The sequence below is a fragment of the Thamnophis elegans genome, chromosome 1 (assembly GCF_009769535.1).
Source record: "Thamnophis elegans isolate rThaEle1 chromosome 1, rThaEle1.pri, whole genome shotgun sequence".
NCBI lineage: Eukaryota > Metazoa > Chordata > Lepidosauria > Squamata > Colubridae > Thamnophis > Thamnophis elegans.
Window position 1 is genome coordinate 168,446,782 of NC_045541.1, and position 19,815 is coordinate 168,466,596.

Consider the following 19,815-nt stretch of genomic DNA (forward strand, 5'->3'; position numbering starts at 1 on the left):
GGCTTCCCATCAAACAGTACCAGAAGATCCCCTTTCTGAATGAAGTTGGACAGCCATCAGCATCTAGATTCTTGCAGTGACCATAGGTTGATCCTATGGCCTTCAAGGGCCTTTTTGAGCCTTGTGATTCTAGAATGAGCTTCCCCCGTAGGGATGCTTGCTTGTCCATTCCTCTCCGCACAGATGGTTGTCTGAGAAACAGCAAACATATTTAAGTATCTGTCTTGCAAACATTTCTCCAAAGAGCCATCTGTTTCCTACTTTGCATGAAGATATGATCATATCAGAATTGAAGCTTGCTTTAAAAAAAAAAAAAGCAGTTGGGACCACAGTACCCACGGGAGACTAAAAAAGACAAAATAACAGCTTTTAAATTGGATTGGATTGGATTTATTGCATTTATATGCCGCCCTTTTCCCCAAAGGGGACTCAGGACGGCTCACAATTCAAGTCAGGGAAGGGGGTACAGACAGGGGATAAAAAAGACGAACATAACAATACACAATTTAAAGCACACAACAACCATATCATTCGAGGAGGGGGGCAAAAGCTCTTTAGCCCCAGGCCTGTCGGAACAGCCAGGTTTTAAGGGCTTTGCGGAAGGCCTGGAGGGTGGTGAGGGTTCGAATCTCCACGGGGAGCTCGTTCCAGAGGGTCGGAGCAGCCACAGAGAAGGCTCTCCTCCGGGTAGTCGCCAGTCGGCATTGGCCAGCGGATGGAATTCGGAGGAGGCCTAATCTGTGGGATCTGATCGGTCTATTGGAGGTAATTGGCAGCAGGCGGTCTCTCAAGTACCCAGGTCCAATACCATGAAGAAATGTGGTACCAGCCACCATTGTGACTTCCCTGAACTCCCTGAGGAGTAGAGAGGGCAAAATAAAAATATAGGACATTGAGGGGAAAAAGAGACATTTGCTTTTTCTTTTGGACACTTTACTCTTCCTAGAGAGGTTTTTTTTTTTTAAATTATTTTATTCTTTCTTCCCTCGGCTGACATTTGCTCAGTTTACATCTCTGAATTGTGTGACCTTCAAGGTGAGGTACATTTCAGATTCCCAGCATGAGGTTTAGCTGGTTCCGGAAGATTCCCAGCATGGCTGCACAGCAGTGAAAAGCTGTCTGATATGTGTAGGGCAGGCACTCGGTTGCTCTGCTCCGCAGTCGTCCCTGCCACCGGAGTCATGTCCTTTCCTTCTTTCTTTTAATAATTATCAATAATATCTGGGAAAGGAATACAAAAGGAACCAACATTTAACCTTTAAAGCAGCATTTCTCAAGCTTGCAATTTTAAAATGTGTGGATTTCAATCCTTAGAATTCCCCAGCCAGCATGAGAGAGACACAGTTTTAAATAATTATGGAATAGGCCAAGTAATTTCCCTCAACCATTTACTTAGTGAAGTTTAAATGAAGAATATCTTTGCTGAAATCCCCATTTACCATTGAAAAAATTAAATTAGGGATTAAAAAAAGAACATTCCATAAATAATTTCTACGTTAAAACCTTCCGATAACAAGCCCTTTAAATTTTCAATACATCCTGCAGAGTTTTCATTTTAATGTGTTATGAAATAAATACTGTCCTGTCAATCTAAATAAAATAATTCTTTCTTTCTTTTTTTTGAGCAACTGGATTTTTGTCAGAGACTTTATCATTAAGATTATCAACTCTTTTTTTTTTTAGTAAGACATTATTCAAATATTACCACTGGTGGGCATGTTGTCTCCACTGTTCTCTCTAAGGTGCGCGCGTGCGCGGCCGCGCACGTTGCAAGAAAATCCCGCGCAGCAGTTTTTATCTGCCGCGCAGAGATTTCTTAAGGAAATGTGTGGAAGTCCTTTGCAGGCGGCTGCAACTGAATCCGGCAGTGCTGTTGCCTGTTGGAGGAGGAGGAGGCGAACCAGCCTGCCACCACCGCCCACCGCCAGCCCCGCTGCTCTTCCCGCCCCCTTCTCAGCCCCACAGTCCAGCGGTCGCAGCAGAAACTGCTCCGGGTTTCCGCTGCCGCTCCCCGCATTTTCTGGACAGGGTCTCGCAGGAAGGAATCCCCTCTCCAAGGGATCCCCGTCCAGAAAATGCGGGGAGCGGCAGCGGAGACCCGGGGCTGCTTCTGCTGCGACCGCTGGACTGTGGGGCTGGGAAGGGGGCGGGAAGAGCGGCGGGGCTGGCGGTTGCCGGCGGTGGCCGGCTGGTTCGCCTCCTCCTCCTCCAACAGCACTGCCGGATTTCCGCCCAACGCTGCGGGGGCACCAGCGGGAGCTTCGGTGGCTTCACCTCAGCCGCAGCGCTGGGCAGCAAATGTGTTGGTGCTGTTGGAGGAGGAGGAGGAGGTGGCAGCAATAGCACCTGAGGACAGGACAAGAAGCAATGGAAACTTGTCAGGAGACTCACGATGGAAATAAGGAGAAATCTGACAGTAAGAACAATTAAAATCAATGGAATCTTAATTCATTTGCTGCAGGTTTTCAAAAGACTGGACGGCCATTTGTCTCAGATGATATAAAGACTCCTGCCTTGGACAAGGGGCTGGACTAGAAGACCTCCAGTATCCCTTCTGATTCTATGATTTTAAAAACCACAAGCTTTTTACAGCTCGCTTGCAACTTTACCAAATTTAATTCAGCCATTTCCTTTTGTTATTAAATGGGTATTGCTAGTTCAATGCACATGCGCTCCACTTTTAAGATGCTGAAAAAATCCCCATGACCTGCAACAAAATTCATTCTTCCACTCTTATCTTGCCCTAACTTCTGATAGGTTCCTGAAATATAGATCTACAAAATTTAGTGAAAATATTTCTATCTATTTTAATACAGACTCGTAAAACAGATTGGGACAAATGAAATTAGTGCTCTGGGATAATAGCAGGTTTACTCTATTTGGATTTTCAGATAAAAGGTATCTTTTGTGCTAAGTTCTAACAATGTAGTTCTCTAATGTAACTATGAAACAGTCCAAATATATAATTCCCCTCAGGGAGGAATTCTGGGAGTTGAAGTCCACAAGTCTTAAAGCTGTCACGTTTGAAAACCCCTGGGTTTTTTTTCCCTAAAGGGTTAGGGGTGCAAGGGTCTTGTAACAACAGCTTTAAGACTTGCGTGCTTCAAATGCCAGACTGTCTGAGCCAACATTTTGGTTGCTAAGCAGGAGCGTTGTTAAGTGATACTGATATTATATAACACTTTTAATTAAGCGGGTACCTTGAATAAACATAACTTTGAGTTTCAAATAATACTGATTTTGTTGTTGTCTTAGGTGACATATGTGAAAAAAATTCAGGTGCTCAGGCATGAAAATGTGCCGCTCAAACACTATACTTTTCCGCTCACACTGAAAAAAAATTAGAGGGAACATTGGTTGTCTCTTTGTAAAAAGATAGATTATAATTTGCTGTAAAGTAAAATACAGTGCATAGTAGCTGGGTCACACCAATGGACATTTTGAGTTTGTAATTAGGCTCTGTGATTGCAGCTGATGGGAAATGTAGTCCAACAGTATCTCATGCTGGCTGGGGAATTACACCTATCCTCCACGAGCTGCACTGGCTGCCCATCGGTCTCCGGACTCGCTTCAAGGTGCTAGTTATTACTTATAAAGCCCTGCATGGCATCGGACCTGGGTACTTGAGAGACCGCCTCCTGCCAATTACCTCTCAAAGACCGATTCGATCACACAGGCTCGGCCTTCTCTGGGTTCCATCTGCCAGCCAATGTCGGCTGGCGACCCCCCGGGGGAGAGCCTTCTCTGTTGCTGCTCCGGCCCTCTGAAACGAGCTCCCCATGGAGATCCGGACCCTCACTACCCTCCCGGCCTTCCGTAAAGCTACTAAGTCCTGGCTGTTCCGGTAGGCTGGGGGCTGTTGAAGTATCCAGCCCCGCTTCAATTGTGACTGTTGTGTATTTTAATATTGTTTGTATTGTCTTATTTATCCCCCCCCCCCCTGTTTTATTGTGAGCCACCTGGAGTCCTTCGGGAGTGGGCAGCATACAAAACCAATAAACGAACGAACGAAGGGGACAAGGGTAGAGATATGCATAAGATAACTGCATAAGCCATAGTAGTCTTCTTCCGATTTATATGGCACTACAAAACAAGCATGGCAGAAATGATGCCCAAATGCCAGGCTAATGGGTTTTTCAGAAGCCTCTTTGCAGGCTGTAGTTGGAAATCGGATGCTGGCGTAAATAGAGCAGGGGTGTCAAACTCAATTTCATTGAAGGCCACATCAGGGTTATGTTTGACCTTGGGGGGGGCAGCGTGGGCATGGCCAGCTCGACATCACTTGTGTCAGGGGCGCCTTTGGTGGCCCAAGCGCTCTGCCAGCGAAAATGGACTCCAGAGCTCCGTTTTCAGCTGGAACAGTCTCCTACAACTCTCTTGGGAGAGCCACAACCTCCATTTATGCTGGCAGGAGGCACTGTGTGCCAGTCCTTTGCTGTTTTCAGGGTGGCTCCGTGGGCCAGGCCTTGAGTTTGACACGTACTCCCTCTCCATAACAACCCTCTAGGGTAAGTTGTGCTGGGAGAAAAGGACAGACCTTAATTCAGCCAATAAGCTTCCATGGCTACGTGAGGATTAATTCCTCGGTCTCCCTGCTTCTAGTGTAGGATCTTCCCCACTACACCTGATGGCTCCTGAGCAGAGAGGGAGGGAATGGGCCAAAATTAGCCAATGAACTGTCACAGCGGAGCGACAATTAGAATCTGCTTCTAGCCTAGAATCTGCTTCTAGAATCTGCATGCAGTTTTGGTCGCCACGATGTAAAAAAGATGTTGAGACTCTAGAAAGAGTGCAGAGAAGAGCAACAAAGATGATCAGGGGACTGGAGACTAAAACATAGGAAGAACGGTTGCAGGAACTGGGTATGTCTAGTTTAATTAAAAGAAGGACTAGAGGTGACACAATAGCAATCTTCTGATATCTAAGAGGGTGCCCCAAAGAAAAGGGGGTCAACCTATTCTCCAAAACACTTGAAGGCAGGACAAGAAGCAATGGGTGGAAACTAATCAAGGAGACAGGTAACCTACAACTAGAGAAATTTCCTGACAGTTAGAACAATTAATCAGTGGAACAGCTTGCCTCCAGAAGTTGTGAATACTCCAACACTGGAAGTTTTTAAGAAGATATTGGAGGAGCGGCCCCCGGAGGCCTCCTTGGTTCACCGAGGAGCTCCGGGAGATAAAGCGCCGGAGGAGACGCCTAGAGCACTTGTGGAGATCAGACAGGTCCGAATTGAACCGGGCACGTGTAACAGCATGCACCAAGGAGTATACTCGAGCTTTAAGATCGGCAAAAAGAACACACATTGCCTCCTTGGTAGCGTCCGCCGAGTCCCACCCAGCCGCCCTGTTTAGGATAACCCGCTCCCTCCTAAATAGGAGGGAGACGGGGGACCCCTTACAGGGTAAGGCTGAGGAGTATGTTCAGTTCTTGGCGGACAAAGTTGCCCGGTTTCGAGCGGACCTGGACTCCACTCTTGCAGAGCCAGCTGAGACACAGGGGAAAGACTTGGCAAACCATCTCTGGGTTGAGTTTCAGGAAGTTGCCTCTGGGGATGTGGACAAGGCTATGCGAGCTGTGAGTACCTCCACTTGTGTACTGGACCCGTGTCCCTCCTGGCTGGTTGCCAACAGCAGTGAGGTGACACGAGGCTGGATCCAAGCGGTTGTTGTTGCATCTCTTCGGGAGGGGCACTTCCCCACCGAGCTTAAGGCAGCGGTGGTGAGACCCCTTCTGAAGAAACCGTCTTTGGATCCAGCTGTTCTTAATAACTATCGTCCAGTCTCCAACCTTCCCTTTGTGGGGAAGGTTGTTGAGAAAGTGGTTGCTCTCCAGCTTCAGCGTACCTTGGAGGAAGCAAACTATCTTGACCCCTTCCAGTCCGGCTTCAGACCAGGTTACAGCACAGAAACCGCTTTGGTCGCATTGACCGATGATCTCTGGAGAGCTAGGGATGGAGGCTTTGCGTCCATCCTAGTTCTCCTTGACCTCTCAGCGGCTTTCGATACCATCGACCATGGTATCCTTCTGCGACGACTGCGGGAGGTGGGAGTGGGCGGCACTGTCTTGCAGTGGTTCTCCTCCTACCTCTCGGACAGGTCGCAGTCGGTGTTGGTGGGTGGGCAGAGATCGTCCCCGAGGCCCCTAACATATGGGGTGCCACAGGGGTCGGTCTTGTCCCCCCTCCTATTTAACATATACATGAAACCGCTGGGCGAGATCATTCGGAGGCACGGGATAAAGTATCACCAATATGCGGACGATACACAATTGTATCTGTCCGCCCCGTGCCAACTCAATGAAGCGGTGGACGTGATGAACCAGGGTCTGGAAGCTGTTAAAGACTGGATGAGAGCAAACAAACTGGTGCTCAACCCAGACAAGACCGAGTGGCTGTTGTGTTTTCCTCCCAATAATTTGACCACCGTACCATCAATCAGGCTGGGGGGACAAAACTTATACCCCTCAGATAGGGTCCGCAACTTGGGAGTCCTCCTGGATCCACAGCTGAGTTTTGATCACCATCTATCAGCTGTGACCAGGGGGGCATTTGCCCAGGTTCGCCTGGTGCGCCAGTTGCGGCCCTACCTGAATCGGGAGGCTCTCACGACAGTCACTCGAGCCCTTGTGATCTCTAAGCTGGAATACTGCAATGTGCTCTACATGGGGCTGCCCTTGAAGAGCACCCGGAGACTTCAGCTAGTACAGAACGCGGCCGCGCGAGTGATCGTGGGCGCACCTCGGTTCGCCCACATAACACCTATCCTCCGCGAGCTGCGCTGGCTGCCTGTGGATCTCCGGGTGCAATTCAAGGTCTTACTTACCACCCATAAAGCGCTCCATGGTAGTGGATCTGACTATCTGAGAGACCGCCTTCTGCCAATAACCTCCCTGCGTCCCATCAGATCGCATAGAGCGGGCCTCCTCCGTATTCCATCCGCCAGTCAGTGCCGACTGGCGACCACCCGGAGGAGAGCCTTCTCAGTTGCTGCTCCGACGCTATGGAACAATCTCCCCGTGGAGATTCGTACCCTGACCACAGTCCAGGCCTTCCGTACAGCACTCAAGATCTGGCTAGCCCGTCAGGCCTGGGGATAAATTTTATTGCCCCTCCCGAATGCTGAGTGAATGTTGTGTTTTAGTACTTTTTAGTTATCTCACATTTTTTTTTCTCTGTAATTTGTCTTTCACCCCCTTTCCCTTACTATTGTAAGCCGCCCTGAGTCCCCTCAGGGAAAAGGGCGGCCTATAAATGCTAAATAAAAAAAAATAAATAAATAAAAAATAAAATAAAGGATAGCCATTTGTCTGAAGTGGTGTAGGGTTTCCTGCCTAAGCAGGGGGTTGGAGTAGAAGACATCAAAGGTCCCTTCCAACTCTGTTGTTCTGTTCTGTTCTGTTCTGCTCTGCTCTGCTATATTCTATTCCATTCCACTCCACTCCATTCCATTCCATTCCATTCTATTCTATTCTAGCCTAACAGTTTCCAGGGCCCTCTTAACAGCATTATGGACCCCAGGCAAAGTAGTGTACTAGGGCCCCTATGACAACTACTCATAAAAATGTAAATGTAAAATAAAACATATATTTGCATATGTTAGTACGGTATTAATTTTAAAAATGCAGTAAAATGTAATAAATATGTTGCTGTAGTTATATGATACAAGGTGCATTGAAGTGTTAACATACACATATTAGTATGGGGCCCCTATGCTCATAGGGCACATGGGCAAGTGCCCATCAGGCCATGCGTTAAGACACTCCTGGCACTTTTGCCGCTACACCTGATTGACTCTTGGACTGAGAGGGAGGGACTAGCCCAATGAGCTTCCACGGCTGAGCGGGAGAGACTAGCATCTGAGTTTCTCTGCTTCTTATCCAGCATCTTCTTCAATACAGCTGGTAAAATTCCATTTCAATCTGGCCAGTGGGCGCTGTTATTATTTTTAATGGCAGTGCTTTGATATAATGAATCTTAAACGGCTGAGTTTTATGGCCTTCAATTTACCTGATCGATCCCTTGAGAGCTCTGTTTGGTAGCAAGAGAGCCTTCTGGTTTAATAAATCAAGTCTTCCCATGACTCCACGGATGGAGCAGACAGCCTGCTAAAGGGGGAGGGGGGCAATTTGTTTTAAATATATATGTATAAACGTATTTTTATGACTGTAAGTCACCAAGAGTTACCCTATAGTAAGATTGGCAGCCAATAAATTGTATAAATAATACATACATACATACATACATACATACATACATACATACATACATACATACATACATACATAACCAGTGATGGGTTCCTACCGTTTCGGCCCGTTTCGGCCAAACTGGTAGTGGTATGGTGATCTGATTCATGGAACCAGCAGCGATCCAAGCCTGCCACGCCCCCAAACCAGTTTCCTGGTCTCCGCCGCCATCGCTGCCATCTTGTTTTTTAGTTCTGCGCTTGCGCAAGACAATTTTAATTGAACTGCACATGCGCGCACAGCATGCATCCAGCACGCACGTGAGCGAGCGAACCGGCAGTAAAACACCCCTGAAACACACACACACACACACACACAAACACACACTTATGGTCCTATAATCAGCCTTGGTTGTTATCCTGAGGGCGAATAAGGAGCCTTCAGAGAACTCCCTTTTAATTCCATCTCCATTTGGGGGTTACAGCCCCTCATCTACCCTATCTGCCAATCAAAAACTGTAAAGCTATTTAATAAATAATGCAGCTGGATTTCCAACCAGGACTGGATGGTTTAGCTGACTAGGTAAGCCCAGTCAGAATATAGTTGGTCTAGGAGTGTTTTCTAGAGCCAGTGAGGTATATATTATTCAGTAAGCCACTGCTTAACCACAAGGTATAAAAATATTATTTTTTATTTGAACTTGTGGTTTTCTTCACAGATCCGCAGATGAAAAATGACTCTGAGGCAGCCAAGACAAAAGGACCGAATAAACATAAAAAAAGGATAAAAGCCAGGACACGTCTTGATGAAAAAACAGTCGGTGGGTCATCTTTTTAAAAATATGAAGGCTAATTCATGATTTAAGACCTAAGGATACACAGGGCTGCCCACAAGAATGGCAGAGTGTGAATATGGTGGCTTTCACTGGGCAAGCAAAGGCCCCTTTTTAATGTTTGTGATGTCATATGTATAAAAAAGGGGCAGGGTTTTGATTGAAATTGTGGCCACCTTCTTGACTTTTTTGACCTCCCTGGTGGAGACTCCTGTTGCTGTAAGCTACACTTAATCCCCAGCATTCCATTCTATTGCCTTCTGTCTTTTGTTTAGTTCTTCTTAATTCTGCTTTGATTTCTTCTTAATTGTCCTTAGACTAGAAAAGAACATAGATAATTCCAAAATTGGAATTGATAGCTTTCTGGGTTTTATTTTTTATTTTTATTTTTGCAACTCTCCTTCTCCTCTTATAAAACATGGCTCTGAAATCATGAAAAGGTTAAGCTTTATTTTCAACAAAAGCTTTACCGCTGAAGCTTTAGTATTTAGGAAAAAAATCATTACAGGTAGTCCTCAATTTACAATCTCAATTGATCCCAAGGTTTCTGTTGCTAGGGAAGACAATTGGTGAGGTTTGCCCTATTTTATGACCCTTCTTGTCACTGTTGTTAAATGAATTACTCCAGTTGTTAAGTTACTAGTATGGTTGTTAATATATCTGGCTTCCCCATTGATTTTGGTTGTCAAAAAGCCACAGAAGGTGATCACATGACTACAATTGTCATAAATATGAGCCAGCTGTCTGAATCTTGAACATGTGACCATGGGGATGCTGCAATGGCTGTAAGTGAAAAACAGTCATAAGTCAATTTTTTCAGTGACTTTTATAACGGTCACTAAATGAATGATTGTAAGTCGAGGACTACCTTTACAGCAAGGATCTGGGTTAACAATTGTTGTGTTTGCATAATATATGACTGAACCACAAGTCCTTAGCTTATACAATTGATATAACAACTGATTTCTTTCGACACCATTGCTTATAATTATATTTTCTTTATTTTAGTTGTTGTGAGACACCCCAAGTTGTGGGGAACTGAGCATCATATAAACTTGAAACAGAAATGAAATGGAGAAAGCTCATTTGAAAACTTCCTCTTCTGCCCTTCTCAGTGCACATTATGAATCTATTTTTTTTCCTCCCTTGTTTTGATCCCTTGAAATCCGTGTCCTAATAAATGGGGATTCTTGATTTCTCGATGTACCCATCTGTGAAATGGGCCTCTTTCTGGATGGCCTGTTGTGGAAAGCCCTGTTGCAGAGTGGCAACCCTCCACAACACTTCAAAGAGTCACAGGAGTCTTTTTCCTCCTCTTCTACCTGCAGGGGAATGGACCTCTTGGTTCAATGTGGACCATCCTGGAGGCGAAGGGGATTTTGAGACGCTGGAGGCCATCCGGTTCTACTACCCCGAGCGCATCTGTGCCCGGCCCCTCTCTATCCAAGCCCGCACCACTAAGTGGGAGCTGCCCAAGGAAGTGGGAGAAGTTGTGCGCTACAGTCCCCAAGAAGGCTTCCACTGCCTCAACAAAGAACAGCTCAGCAATAGGACCTGCTCCAACTATCATGTCCGATTCCTCTGCCCTGTGGGTAAGTGTGAAAACAATTCATCAGTGGAACAACTTGCCTCCAGAGGTTGTGAGTGCTCCAACACTGGAAGTTTCTTCTTAACTGGACAACCATTTGTCTGAAATGGTATAGGACCGTGATGGCGAACCTATGGCACACATGCCAGAGGTGGCACGCATGCGCGCGCTGGCAAGCTGAGTTCAGCCTTTTTAAAAGCCATTTTTCGCCCTCCCCAGGCTCCAGAGACTTTATCCTCGGGAGGGCGAAAAAAGCATGCAAAAAATGGGGGGTCGCACCTGTCATGTGCGCATGCATGTTGGGGGGGTGTCGTGCATTGCATTATGGGTGCGGCACGCCCACGCACGACCCCCCTGCGCTCCCCCTGCTTGTGGCACCTGAGCCAAAAAAGGTTCGCCATCGCTGTTATAGGATTTTCTTGTTTGAGCAGGAGGTTGGACAAGGTCCCTTCCAATTCTGTTATTAGGGATCTCCTGCTGGAGCCGGGGGTTGGACTAGAAGACCTCCAAGGTCCTTTTCAACTCTGTTATTCTGTCATTCTGTCTGATGTTTATGGTCATGGCATAAAAAGTATGAAAAACTAGGCTTTCTTGAGCAGCCCAGGATAATTGACAAGGTAACTGATGGCAGTCATTTAATTAATTGTGTTATTAATTATTTCCCCAAATTCTGGCAACTCAGGGAGATCTGGAGGTGGAGACAATTTTAAAAGCAGTTTTGGTCGTTAAATTACCTAGAAGCATCCCACTGTTTCTTGGATGCATAATGACAGCCAAGTGTATCTCCCTCCTAATGATAATTACTCTTTGCCCCCAAAAAGGAAACAAAGAAATATGGGTGAATACCTCTTAGTTTTTCATTTGTACTCAAAGAAACAAACAATATATCTGCATTCTTTTCAAAATATAGTTGTCCTTCATGACTCTTTGTAAAGCTCACCTTGCCTTCAGAGCCAAAAACAGAGGATAAATAAATAGCGTTTTTAGCAGTTTTTATTTTTTGATGCCCTTAACGATGCCCAGGATTATTTTTGTCATTTTTTGTATTGAGTGGGTTTTTTGGGGGGGAGGGGGGGAGGTTGGGACTTTTAACTTTGTAAGCCACCTAGAGATATAGCAGTCAGAGAGGCAAGAAAAATAAAAATAATAAAATAAACAATTAAATAAAATAATAAAGTAAAATAAAATAAAATATAAAAAATAAAAATAAAACAGTAATAAAGTAATAAAGTAATAAAGTAATAAAGTAATAAAGTAATAAAGTAATAAAGTAATAAAGTAATAAAGTAATAAAGTAATAAAGTAATAAAGTAATAAAGTAATAAAGTAATAAAGTAATAAAGTAATAAAGTAATAAAGTAAATAATAATAAAATTAATGATAACAATAAAATTAATGATAACAATAAAATTATTATTAATAATAAATTTATTAATAAAATTATTAATAAAATAACAAAACAAATACACGATAAAATAAAAAATAAAATAAAAAGGATGAAATAAAATAAATGAAAATAAATTAAAAAAATAAATAAAATAAAGCAATTGGGTTCTAGGTCCGTGATAATGAACCTATGGCATGCATACCCAAAGTGGCATGTGGAGCCATGTTGGCTGGCACGTGCAGCGTCCCCAAAAACAGGAAGAGCTGGTCTTCTGGTTTCCATTATGTGCATGTGTGCCGTGCGTGCATGTACGCATGCACACCAATAACCGAAGACAAGCTTGCCGGTGCACATGTGTGCACCGGAAACCAAAAGTTCATTTTCCGGAGCTTGCATGCCCACTAGGCAGCTTCTCTTCTGGGGCATGTCCCCGACGCGCGTGCATGTGCACTCCCTTTTTGGCACCGGGTTCACCATCACTGCTCTAGATCCTTCAACATAACATAATCTATGAAGAAAAGCCTTGGTCATCACCGGAGGTGGGTTGCTCCTGGTTAGGCCTGGATCGAGCGAACTGGTAATGGTGGCAGCGGGAGGCTCCACCCACCTTACCCGGACACACGCAAGCAAACCGGTAGTAAAAAAATGGAAACCCACCACTGGTCATCACCCAATCATCATCGTTCTAGACACAATTCTCTTCCTGAGTTTCTTTTCCCCTTAATTTGTTCTGCCCAACAGATCCTGTGCAGAAGCCGGGATGGTCAACCTGGTCTCCCTGGAGTCCCTGTTCCCAAACAGCATGTGGCCTCAGCGGTATCCAAACCAGACACCGGACCTGTCTGAAGAACTCTGCAGCAACACTGGGACAGCTGTCGAAATGCCCTGGGAAATCCATGGAACGTCGGACCTGCAGATCTGAACCCTGCCAAGGTTCGTTTTGGCCATCAACCTACTTCGATTTCATATTGGGACCAGGGTGGGGATCTGGTGGCGATTAAGATATTTTGGAATCATTTCTGACAAAGAATTTAGATAAAGTTTGTCCCAAAGGTGCTTCTAGAAAGTCCAGTTGCCTCTTGAAAAAAAAGCACCTTTGGGACAACCATAACCTGGATGACTGAGAATCTTTGTAGACATTTGGACAAAGTTTCTATGGTTTTTCTTATTACAAAAATGGAGAAATATTTCATTACTCTTCCCTCGCCTCCTTTTTTTATTTCAACCCCTGACATTTTCCCAGCCACATCCTGTCTCAGAATTCAAATATTATTTATTTTTTTTGGTGTCTTGTGACTCCTGGACAAGTCCCTGCAGTTTTCTTGGCAAGATTTTGGAAGTGGTTTGCCATTGTCTCATTGCTAAGGCCAAGAGAGAATGACTGGCCCGAGGTCACCCAAACTGATTTGGGTCTAGGGCAGGCCTAGAATTCAGAGCCTCCACGTTTTCTAGATTGATGACTTAACCACTGCCCTAAACTCCAACACTGGAAGTTTTAAAAGAAAATGTTGGATGACCATTTGTCTGAAGTGGTGCAGGGTTTCCTGCCTAAGCAGGGGGGTGGACTAGAAGACCTCCAAGGTCCCTTCCAACTCTGTTATTCTAAACTGGCTCTCAAGGTCTGAAATGCCATCTAGATTATTATTTTTTCTCTGTGAAACCGCTGACCTTTTTCAAGAAAGGAGAACTCTCTACTTGCCTGGGCAGTCAACACAGCTCTACCACGCCCAGGCCTGGGGTCAAGACATCACCTGCAAGGAATGTCAGCAATGGCCTTGCGGTCTCCAAAGGGCCAGAGAACTTCTGTTTTTACGGGCAAAGCAATTCCTTTCTAATTAACATGATCCCTGCCAAGGTTTCCTGCCAAGTACGTTTTTGGGCAAGCATTAAACATTTTTTTGTCCAGAAGGTCTGACACTCGATCCTTTGTTCTGATGGGGCTAAGAGGTGAATTTGACCCTAAGTACACACACATCTATCAACGTTGTCTAAATTCTTTGTAAAAAAATAATAATAATAATGATCCAAAATATCAGCCCGGCACAGTGTGTTTTCTTGAAGCTGGTGATGGGGATTCCAGGGATGGCAGTTGACCTGTGATGCCCGACAAGGGGTTCCAAGTGAGAAAAGCATGTGCCACTAACAATAAAAACATTGAACAAATAAAGTTTTTCCCATTGCTGCCCTGTGTGATTTGCTACTCCGTCTTCCTTCCTTCTAAACCTCAGGAGGACAAGGGGTTTAATCCTGCCAGTGTATTTATTTTATTTTATTAGATTTTTTAATCTCCCCTTTATTACTTTTATCAACTTTAATTTGCCCAGAACAGCAAACACACCTAGTTCCTTTTTCCTCCACAACAATAACACTGTGAGATGGGTTGGGGCTACAAGAGAGTGACTGGCCAAAATCCTGCTATATTTGTGTAATGTAGCCAGTATGAAAGTGGATTTGCAGGACAACAACACTGCAGAAAGACAGCTGTGTTAATCTTTGGTAGCCAAAAATAAAGGAGTTGTTACATAGCATGTATTTTTTAATAAAATGGGTTGATCAGAAAAGGTCCTATTAGACTGATTTGAGGTGATTTGAGGCCAGTCTCTCTCCAGGATCTAATCTACATTATTGGATTAAGGTGAAGGTAAGAACTAGAAGGAATATTATTTAACCCTGCAGTTCCTAGAGCTAAGGTGGTATATCGATGAATAAAGAAGTATCATTTTGCCAAAATGAATGCATTCCTATTTATTTGCTTCCTCTTCCTGAACTTATTTAATATTTTTTAACATAATGTATCTTACATTAAGAAGGACTAGGGGAGACATGATAGCATAGAGCCGAGGTGGCGCAGTGGTTAAATGCAGCACTGCAGGCTACTTCAGCTGACTGCAGTTCTGCAGTTCGGCTGTTCAAATCCCACTAGGCTCAAGGTTGACTCAGCCTTCCATCCTTCCGAGGTGGGTGAAATGAGGACCCGGATTGTTGTTGGGGGCAATATGCTGACTCTGTAAACCGCTTAGAGAGGGCTGAAAGCCCTATGAAGCGGTATATAAGTCTAACTGCTATTGCTATAGCAGTGTTCCAATATCTCAGGGGATACCACAAAGAAGAGGGAGTCAAGCTATTCCCCAAAGCACCTGAGGGTAGGACAAGAAGCAATGGGTGGAAACTAATCAAGGAGAGAAGCAACTCAGAACCAAGGAGAAATTTCCCGACAGCTAGAACAATTAACCAGTAGAATAACTTGCCTCCAAAAATTGTGAATGCTCCAATACTGGAAGTTTTTAAGAAGATGTTGGATAACCATTTGTCTGAAGTGGTGTAGGGTTTCCTGCCTAAGCAGGGGGTTGGTCTAGAAGACCTCCAAGGTGCCTTCCAACTCTGTTTATTCTATTCTATTCTTATGTGATGTGTTTTGTGGGCTTAAGAGCTTGTCCCTTCCTCTTTTCCCACAGTCATTGTCATTTTTGCTACTACATTATAGTCTTGCTCTTGAGTCTTTAAAAAGTGGCATGCAAAAGCCACGATTAAGACACCTCCTGCTTTTAGATTTGTACAAGAAAAGTCCCAACTCGAAAGGAAATGGAATTGGAAGGACAGAAGGGAGAAAAAAAGCAGAGTTGAGCACGCATTCCTCATTATAATTTTGTACCTCCTATTTCTTCTCTACTCAAAAGTTGGTGCTAAACATTCTTCTCCTTTGCCACTCCAATCTATCTGACCAACGTATATCTATAAAGGGACAAATAAATATATAAATAAAAATTTATATAAACAGACACTTTGGAAAAAGTGCAAAGAAGAGCAACTAAGATGGTTAAGGGCCTGGAGACTAAAACATATGAAGAAAGATTGCAGGATTTGGGTTTGGCTAATCCGCCCCCCCAAAAGGATGGGGGGGCATTGTTAGGTAAGCTCCCCGTTGGGAGAGCGAGTACGTTCAGCGAAGCATTGTGAGAGTTGTGTTGGAGAACACACAAACCAGCATACAGAAACACTGCAGTTTAAATAGGCTTTTACTTTCGTGGAAATAGAGGTATCAGAGTCCATCAAACAGTCCAAGTCATACACGGATAAGACAGTCAGTCATCAACGTCTTTCAATTAAGGGATAATCCAAATAACATAGTCCAGTATCATATAATCAGTCCGGTACACAAAGTTTGCTAACAGTTGCAAAACTTACAATAGCTCACGGCACTTTCTAACAGCCAGCTTCTAAAACACTCAGATCAGATCAGCCCAGCATCTAATGAAGAGAGAGCTAACAGTCATTCTGGCTCCCTCTTATGGCTGATTGAGGAAAAACAGAAACCAATCACATTTTACAGTATGGTTTAAAGAAACAGGTACAACATTGTTACATGATTTATATATTGCCAACCCAACCGTTAGAATTATATTCCTAACAGGCATGATAGCAGTATTCCAGTATTTGAGGAGCTACCACAAAGAAGTGGGGGGGGGGTTCAACTTATTTTCCAAAGCACCAGAAGGCAAGATAAGAAACAATGGATGGAAACTAATCAAGGAGAGAAGCAACCTGGAATTAAGGAGAAACTTCCTAACAGTGAGGGCAATAAAGCAGTGGAAAAGCTTGCCTTCAGAAATTGCAGATGCCCCATCACTGGAGGCTTTTAAGAAAAGACTGGACAGCCACCTGTCTGAAATGGTAGGGTCTTCTGCTTGAGCAGGGGGTTGGACTAGAAGACCTCCAAGGTCCCTTCCAGCTCTATTCGGATTGATTAAAAAAGTGATACAACTCTCTAGTGACATTTAATAACTTGCTGGGCACATATTCTTTTAGGGAATAAAAACTCCAGCATTTTCTCTGTTCAAAATGTGGGTCTGGGTGGTTTTGGATTGGAGAAGCAAGCCAACTGCTTGTCTCTTTTTGCTTACCTTCTCAGGCGCAAGAATTCCTGTTCTAAAACGGGTTGGGAGAGACGTTGAACTTTTACTTGGTTTAACACACACATTTTGTGTGTGTGTGCAGAAGTCATAGAATAAATTTGTAACAAAAAAAGAAATGTGTTTGTGGTTTGGGAGTAGAGGCTGGAGAGGAAGGAGAATAAAAACGGAACTTCTGTCAGCTGTTCCAAAAGAGCTTTGCCAATGCAAAAAGGGCAGTTTGCCTAAAGCCACCTTAATGTTCATACTTTAAGAGGCAAAATGTTCCTTGTGCCAAGACATCTGACCTTCCAAAGTAATCTTCAAATCCTTCCTTGAGGTTGGGATCACCGTAAAATCTGAAGAACATCAGTATAATATGCATTCACAATAATTATAATAAAACGGGTGGGGTTTTTTAGTGATGGGTTCCCATGGACCTCTGTTTTGTTTAAGAAAAGTGGCATGGTTTTATATGAAGACACACCTCAACTAAAACTCTTTCGTGGGATTTCTAAATAAATGGGGACAAAGGTAATCCCCGAGTTTTCTTCATCACGGATTTCGAAGCACAATTCTATGCATGTCTCCACAGGCATATAAGCTACAGGTAGTCCTCAATTTACGACCACAATTGAGCTCAAAATTTATGTTGCTAAGAAATTTGTTAAGTGAGTTTTTCCCTGTTGTTTGTTTGGATTTGCGTTGCCACATTTGTTAAGTGAATCCCAGGCGTTGTTAAATTAATAGTACGGTTGTTAAATGAACCTGGCTTTCCCATTGACTTTGCTTGTCAGAAGGTCGCCAAAGGGGGTCACCTGACCCCAGGACAGTGCAACCGTCACAAATGTGAATCAATTGTCAAGCATCCAAATGTAAATCAGGTGACCATGGGGATGCTGCAACGGTCGTTAAGTGTGAAAAATGGTCATGTCACTTTTGTTATCGCTGTTGTAACTTTGAGCAGTTGCTAAATGAACTGATGTAAGTCGAGGGCTTCGAGTCGAGAGCCGAGGTGGCGCAGTGGTTAAATGCAGCACTGCAGGCTACTTCAGCTGACTGCAGTTCTGCAGTTCAGCTGTTCAAATCTCACCGGCTAAGCCTTCCATCCTTCCGAGGTGGGTAAAATGAGGACCCGGATTGTTGTTGGGGGCAATATGCTGACTCTGTAAACCGCTTAGAGAGGGCTGAAAGCCCTATGAAGCGGTATATAAGTCTAACTGCTATAACTGCTATTGCTATTCCTGTATTGATTGGCAATAGAAGAAACATCTGCAGCTCAAGGTTGAATTGTGGGGTCCTTGGCGCAATGTGAGTTGGGAGATTTAATTACCCAACTAGGTAACATCATCACTGCTACCACTGATGATGTTACCTAGTGGGGTAATAAAATGTTTGCAAGAAAACAACCCAGCTCAGAGAGCAGCAAAGCTATGGATTTCCAAAGGACTCAGTCCAAGTAAAAATATGTAGGGCTGATATCAGGTATGCCAGTTTCAGAAACTTTTGGATAGGTTGTTCCATGAAGGCAAATGCACAATTGATTATTAATGCCAGTGGCTTTTCTTACCCTCAGAACTCCAATGGAGCCAATGGGGAGCCTGGAGTCCTTGCTCAAAAACATGCGGCAGTGGTAGGAAGCAAGTGAGGCGTCGAAGTTGTCAAAAAACCAAGCACTCACATTGTGTGGGGCGTCCCTTGGAGGTGAAGATATGCGCCAACATATCTTGTCCAGGTAATGGCAAGAATCTCTCTGACTGTATTTAACCTTTATTCAAAGGTTGTGTGACTCGTATGCATATTTTTGTGGCCCTCACTGTCATCATTTAACGACACCCCCCCCCCCCCCAATAATCCCTTGCAAAGTGGAGTCTGGGCAACTGAATGGAGCTAGTTTAATGGCCGGATGCCCTTTCTGTCATCAAAGCGGAGCTTTGTTCAGCAGATATATTCTCATTGTGCCCAGAGAGAGAAATATCTGCCTCTACCTAGGATTGAACTCACAGCCTCCTGGTTGTGAGGGGAAAGCTCTACCTCTAGGCTACCGTACCACTCTTTTTTGTGACCCTCAGTGTCCCCACCACAAATTCTTAAAGGCAACGTTTCTGTTAATCTGCATGTCGAACATTTTAATTTAGAACTTGCAGGAGAAATACCAAAGAGAGAAGCCGGGACTTTAATAAATCTTAGAAAAGATGAAGAAATTGCTCCTAAATACTTACAATGTCATGAGGACAAAAGCCCAATTAGCCAGAGAGGAGTCCTAACAGCAGGGAAGGCTCATATTCCCAAATTCAGTTCATGAGAAAGTTGGAAGAAGGAGGCAAATCTTATATAGGCCTTTCCCCCCCTGCCCCCTTCGAAATCCTCACCTTGATTCTAGGGCAGAGGTGGGTTCCTACCGGTTTTGATCGGTTCGGCCGAGTAGGTAATAACTTGGCCTGTCACGCCCCCAAACCGGTTCTATCGTCAGTGTCGCCATCTTGATTTTTGGTTCTGTGCATGCGCAGAACAATCTTCATTGCAAAAATTTAATTTTTCCCCCTTTTCTTTTTTTTTTGAAATTTTTTTTTATTAAGCAAACAACACACACAAAAAATAATCACCTTACATTACATCTTGTAGAAAGTGTGTCAATTGGTTATAATTAGCTTTCGTGCATCTCTTCCACAGTCATTACTTACATTCATATCAAATGTCAAAGTTCTTTTTTTTAAAATATATTTTTATTTTCAAAACAAACATACAAATCCTCCTTCTTTACATACTGTAGAAAGTATATCAGTTTGTTACAAAAGGCTTTTGTGCATCTCTTCCACCGTCATCAAATATAATTCATATTAACTCTAATATCTTAACTCGGATATTTATTATATTACCATCCTCATACCTCCACTTTTATTTGACTATGACTATTTAAACGTCCTTCATC

The 19,815-nt window shown here is 43.9% G+C and overlaps 1 protein-coding gene across 1 annotated transcript in view; it reads left to right on the top strand.

Moving 5' to 3' along the window:
- CILP2 (cartilage intermediate layer protein 2) overlaps nucleotides 1-19,815 on the top strand; it is a 38,098-nt gene that overhangs the window by 4,590 nt on the left and 13,693 nt on the right. Inside the window, exons 2-4 of the mRNA XM_032214160.1 lie at nucleotides 10,348-10,611; nucleotides 12,736-12,927; nucleotides 18,460-18,618. Coding sequence (XP_032070051.1) covers nucleotides 10,348-10,611; nucleotides 12,736-12,927; nucleotides 18,460-18,618 — 615 coding nt within the window. The remainder of the gene's footprint in view (nucleotides 1-10,347; nucleotides 10,612-12,735; nucleotides 12,928-18,459; nucleotides 18,619-19,815) is intronic.